Below are 6,000 nucleotides of genomic sequence, written 5' to 3' on the forward strand. Positions count from 1 at the left end.
AGAGGGGGAAGGAGAATGAGGAAGCACGTGTGAAATCGCTGGCTAAGGCCCCTTCCCTCCAGGCCTCCAGGCCTCACCGCCCTCGGACCCAGTAAGGATGTCTGTTTTCACTGAGGACGCAGTCCCTACAGGTGTCACTGGAGGCCAAATAATGGAAATTTATCCCATTATGTATTTTTTTTGCGGGGGAACTTAGCAGGCATTAGGCCTTATGTGTTTTTTTTTATTTTTTTAATGTTTATTTTCGAAGGAGAGAGAGACAGAGTATGAGCGGGGGAGGGGCAGAGAGAGAGGGAGACAAGGAATCCGAAACAGGCTCCAGGCTCTGAGCTGTCCGCACAGAGCCCGACGCGGGGCTCGAACTCACAGACTCTGAGATCATGACCTGAGCTGAAGTCGGACGCTTCACCGACTGAGCCACCCAGGCGCCCCTAGGCCTTCCGTGGTTTTATGTGATTTGTCCTGATTTTAAGAAAATAATCATCATCCCATGCTGGTGAACTCAGCACATTTTAATTGCCGAGAAATTTTTCTTCTCAAGTTGTTCTTTTCAAATAGCCAAGCTGTTTCTGGTCCCTTTAAAACGCCACCTGCTCAGCCCGCGGGTTCTTGGCCAATACGCCCTGTCCACCGTGGCCCGTCTCCCCACCCTGGCTCCCGTCCAAAGCCTGAATGTTCGGGCCGACAGCCCCTGTTCCTGCGTGGCTAGTCTGTCCGACCAGGCGTGTTTCCCGAAGATACCCGCATTTCTGTCTCTGGTGAAGGGCACCCACTCCCCGCCCCCCACCCCCAATCTCAGCCTCTCTGGTCGTTAACGGTTGTTGGACTTAACACCCCGCTCTTTGCTTTTCGGCGATTGAAGAACCTTTTGCGTTTGGCTGCGGAGTCAACTATAAATTAGCTTGGTTATCTTCTAGGAGAAATGCTATTTATTTTGGAGTAGTAGTAAAAAGGGCTCAAAGGATAAGGAGGCCATTCAGGCCTATTCTGAATCCCTGATGACATCAGCACCCAAGGGCTCTGTGCTGCAAGAAGCAAGATTGTAGGTGGGTACCAGGTAACGCCTCGCCCCTCCCCCCCTCCCCTCCCCTCCCCTCCCCTCCCGTAGCAAATAGAACTCTGGCGGCTTGACCCACTTTGGGCCTCACCCGTTTCTTCAGCCTAAACTTCTCCTGGGGTGTCTGCAGACCGTAAATTCGCACTTGTAGATTTTGCGGGTGGGGAACCCGCCCTTCTGACGTGAGGAGCAGTGCATGGCAGTTTCTTTGGCCCCCGGCGTGGCAGGGGACGGTGGAGGGCGATCGCGTTCCGCGGGCTGACGTGGTCGTTGCCCAGGTTGTCTTAGAAACGTAGGGTCCAGGTTCAGGCCACAGGTGCTTCTCAGACCTCTGGTGCAGGGGACTCCTCTGGGAATTTAAGCGGTTGGCTCAAAATTGAGACATTGAGACCCCTGCACATCCTTCTAGAACTCCCCCCCCCGCCCCCCTGCCCTGGAATAGAGTCACACGGATGGAGCCCCGGGATCTGTGTTTTCATGGACCCCCCCCCTTGCCCCCCCCACCCCCACGACAAGGGGATTCTGATGCGGACGATCCAACATTTGAGAAACACGAGTCTCAATACATCTGGGAGGACTGACCGAGAAAGAAAGAACGTAAGCACCAAGTGGGCACCGACCGGGTACCCAGGATTCAGCCCGAGAGGGTAGCTTGGCCAGACGCAGCAAAAACAGACGCACAAACACGCCCCCCGCCCCCACAGGAAACAGGAACGACGAAGGGGTCCCGGTGAGAGGTGGACGTTCGGTAAACGGTGACTAGGGTTTAGGGTAGGTGTGTCCCATGCCGTCACTGGGACGCACGTGGGTTTTGGACCTCTGATAACAGCTGTCACTTTGGCTTCTCAAAACTGCACCGCCCCCTCGAGCTTCTGGGGCTGCGCGGGCTCGGGTTGAAGTAGGCTTCTTGGGAGCCACGGAAGGAGGGGGAGGCCGCCGCCCTGCTCTTTGGGGCCAGTTGGCTGCCTCCAGTCGGCGTCGTTTGCCAGGGCCGGAGGCGGAAAGAAAATAGAAAATGCGAAGTCGTGAGCGCAGGCCTGTTTGTGTTGACAGGTGCGAGGAGGCGGAGGGAGGGGCAGCTGTGTCCCCAGCCAGGCCCCGGGGGGGCTCCTCCTGGCAACTGGGGAATAGGAGGCTGGGGCCTGAGCACGTCAGGGTGTCCCAGGGCTGGACGCCCAGGACACGGGGTGTCCTCCTCAGGACACGGCCCCCGGGCTTGGAGACTAGTCCCCCTTTCCTTCCAGTGTCCCCCCACCCTCTTCCCAATAACACAGAAACAAAACTGGGGTCTCCTCTGTATCTTGCCCCCAGAATCCAGTTTCCAAGTTGTTAGGGAAGTTTCTGACTTAGAGAGATTCTAGTGCCCTGCCTCGCGGAAGGCAGCTCGGCCTCCAGGCCAGATGACACTGCCTCTGCCCCTGGTGGGGTACTTGGGGAAAGCAGTGCCCTGTAGGCTCTGGTTTGGGGGCCGGGCACCTGGGAAGTGACCATGGTCCTGGAGACCTGGAACCCCGGCATGGTGGCCCCAGCCTGCACGGAGCCTCAGCCTGGGTCCCTGGAGGAGGCCCCCCACCTTGCCTCGTACCTGGGCATGGGAGTGGTCTTGAGGGGCGGCCTTGCCTGGGAGAGAGCAGGACACGGGGCCTCCACTAGCCCGGAAGGGTGTTCTCATGTCGAGAAGGAAGACGGCCACTCTTGGGCGGACCTGGCCAGCTCTAGGGCAGAGGGCTTGGCAAACGGAACATGATAACCCATTTGCCGTGCCTTTGTCCAGTGAACATCTTAGACAACCGTACATGGAAACCCTTCAGGGAAATATTCCTGGACCTGTCCTACCTTCTCAGTGATTTCTCTCCTGTTCTAAGTCTTCACTCCTCAGCTAAATGAAAGTGGAAGGAAATAGGAAGAGGAGGAATGTGGTTCACCTTCTGGTTCCTTGCGGATCTGTTACACGTGTCTTCCTTGGGATGGACCAGGGCCCCTGTCACAGCCTGGGATTAGTTTCCCTTTGTACTTCTGAGCAAGGCTTTCTTAAGTTGTGACTCTTTGGGCCACGTTGCTGAGGTTCTGGGCACCCCTGGGTGTCCCCATGCGGTCTCTCTGTGGTGGAAGGGAGGGGTGCAAGGCTGGTCTCACTCTGGCCTGGCCTCCCCGCCCCTCCCCCCATTCCTGCCCCTGGCTTGAATGTGGCTCAACCCTGGTAGCCTTAGATCCGTCCCAGAGGGAGGGAGAGGGACAGGGGTGCAAGCCTTCCTTGTGTCCTGCCCACCTGGGGGTGGTAGACACGGGAGGGCGGGAAGGGGTTGATTTTCTTCACTGCCCGGAGAAGCAAGCCCTTGGGGTTTGGGAATGAGGCACAAGTGGCCACAGGCCCTCAGGGTGTCCTGGCCACACTGCTGGGCCCCGAGGCCTCTCTCTTCTTCAGGGCTCAGACGGATGATAAGCCTCCTATCAACGTTGCTCTTTTTTTTTTTTTTTTTTTTTTTTTAAACTTTTTTTTCCCAACGTTTTTTATTTATTTTTGGGACAGAGAGAGACAGAGCATGAACAGGGGAGGGGCAGAGAGAGAGGGAGACACAGAATCGGAAACAGGCTCCAGGCTCTGAGCCATCAGCACAGAGCCTGACACGGGGCTCGAACTCACGGATCGCGAGATCGTGACCTGGCTGAAGTCGGACGCTTAACCGACTGCGCCACCCAGGCGCCCCTTTTTTTTTATGTTTATTTATTTTGAGGGAGAGAGAAAGAGACAGACAGAGCACCAGCAGGGGAGGGGCGGAGAGAGAGGGAGACCCAGAATCCGAAGCAGGCTCCAGGCTCCGAGCTGTCAGCACAGAGCCCGATGCCGGGCTCGAACCCATGAACCATGAGATCATGACCTGAGCTGGAGTCGGATGCTTAAGCGACTGGGCCACCCAAGCGCTCCTCAGCATTGCTGTCTTTTTTTTTTTTTTTAATTTAATTTTTTTTTTTTTTTTTTTTACCATTTATTATTGAGAGACAGAGCGTGAGCAGGGGAGGGGCAGAGGGAGAGAGATTGAGAGAGAGAATCCCAAGTAGGCCCCGTGCTGTCAACGCAGAACCTGATTCGGGGCTCGAACTCACGACCGTGGGACCCTGACCTGAGCCGAAATCAAGAGTCGGACGCTTAAGCGGTTGACTGAGCCACGCAGGCGCCCCAACAGCATTAACTGTTAACATTTCGTCCTGGTTGTTCACCTTTTCCCCCAGAGGCAGCCATTGCCGGGAAATTGGTGCCTGGGCTTTTCCCCTCTAAGTCTGTACACATATATCCACGAACAAGAGACGACTAACAAAGTTGTCCCCCTGCTGTCATGGCACATGGGTCAGTCTGCCGCTGGCTTTCCTTTCCTCGGGTTTCTGTTTGTGAAAGCTGTCCGGGCTCAGTGCCGTCCTGTGACTGTATTTTAAAAGTGCGTTTCTTCTGTCGGTGGACATTTAGGTGGTTTCCAGTTTCTGGGTAACAGTATGGCATGTAAGCCCTGGATTCCCGGCCTTGCCCTTCTCACTGTGTTAGGCAAGTCCCTTTGGGCCTCGGTTGTCCCACCTCTGAAATGGGGCGAGGGCAGTGTCCAGTGAGGGGGGGGGGGCCTCGTAACCGCGTTCCGGGGGGGGGGGGGGGGGCGCTGTATGTCACTCCGGGCTTTTCTCCTCTCCGGCTTGATAAGTGGGCGCTGCGGAGGGGGACACGGAGGGAGACACGGAGGGGGCTGTTTCCGTGCGGGAGGGCGTGGGGGCGGGGCCGGGGGTGTGGGCGGGGCTTGGTGACCCAGCCCCCCGCTCTCTCTCCACAGGGTCCCAGACCGGGTCCCAGAGACGTCACCAGCCAGCCCAGCGTGGCCACTGAGCCGGACCGGCTCCCCAGCCCCTGCACCCCGCTTCTTCAGGACTCCCTCGGCGGACCGCCCACCAGTCCCAAAGCCTGAGCCCCCCAGTTGCCACACGCGTGTCCGCGCGCTGCACACCCCCGGCACGTGTCCACACGCGAGTACGCAGGCGTGCGCAGACACACTCAGGGATGGAGCCGCCGCTGAGGAGACTCAGGGCATCGTCATCTGGAACCTTCTGTCCGGGTGACCCACAGTGCCGCGGGCACCGGGTCCCCTCCCCCGACTGAGCCGGGCCCCGGGCTCCTGACGACTCACGCCTCCCCCCCTCCCCCCCTCCTCCCCGGGGCCCCCTCCACCAGCCACGACCCAGACGCCCGGTCCCTGCAGGACACGCCTTTCACTACTGTCCCCAGACCCAGCCCGGGAAGGCAGACTTCTCGTGCCAAAGCCGTGCGGGCCTGGGGGGGGGGGGGGGGCGCCCCGAGCTTTGGCCGCGCGCGTGCCCCCCGGGCTGCGGGCCGGGCGGCGTCACGCGGGCCCCAGCAAGCGGCGTGACCGCGACCGGCCTGTCCCGGTTCCGCGGGCCGACCCGGATCTGCCCAGAGTTGCCGCGGGGGCCGCCCGGGCCGCCCGGGGCCCCCTCCTCCCGCCTAAACTGACGTCATCCTGTGTACTGAGCCGGCCGCTCCCGGGTGGGGGTGGCGGGGGGCCCTGCCCCGAGTCGCCCCGCACGAGGGCCCTCGGCCCGGTCGGTGTGGGTGTCCCGTCTGGTCCGGGGCAGGCCTCTGCCTCTTTTCTACTGCCAGAGAAATGAGTTTTATCGTCTTTTAAAAGTAATTCACTATTGAAGTAATAAACCTTTTGTAAACGTTAAAGCGGACGTCGGTGACAGCCTGTTTGTGGGGGAGTGAGGGGCTTCTGGAAAATTCTGGGCTCTTCCTGGTCAATAGCCCCTTCCTGGTAGCTGTTGTCTAGGGGCTGGGCTGCTACCTGCCTGCCTCTTTCTCTGTCTCCCTTCCTTCCTTCCTTCCCTCCTCCTTTTCTTTTTTCTTTTCTTTTCTTTCTTTTCTTCTTTTTCTTCTTTCCTTCCTT

At 58.7% G+C, this 6,000-nt stretch overlaps 1 protein-coding gene across 6 annotated transcripts in view; it reads left to right on the forward strand.

Moving 5' to 3' along the window:
* SCARB1 (scavenger receptor class B member 1) overlaps positions 1–5,783 on the forward strand; it is a 68,792-nt gene extending 63,009 nt beyond the window's left edge. For 5 of the 6 annotated variants that reach the window (XM_042963042.1, XM_042963044.1, XM_042963046.1 and 2 more), the window contains one exon: positions 4,873–5,783. In XM_042963042.1, the coding sequence (XP_042818976.1) occupies positions 4,873–5,004 (132 nt within the window). In that variant the 3' untranslated portion in view covers positions 5,005–5,783. Of the gene's footprint in view, positions 1–917; positions 1,047–4,872 lie in introns of all 6 variants that reach the window. The other variant, XM_042963041.1, reaches the window with a different exon arrangement.
* The last annotated feature ends 217 nt before the right edge of the window (positions 5,784–6,000 follow it).

Source organism: Panthera tigris, chromosome D3, assembly GCF_018350195.1.
Source record: "Panthera tigris isolate Pti1 chromosome D3, P.tigris_Pti1_mat1.1, whole genome shotgun sequence".
NCBI lineage: Eukaryota > Metazoa > Chordata > Mammalia > Carnivora > Felidae > Panthera > Panthera tigris.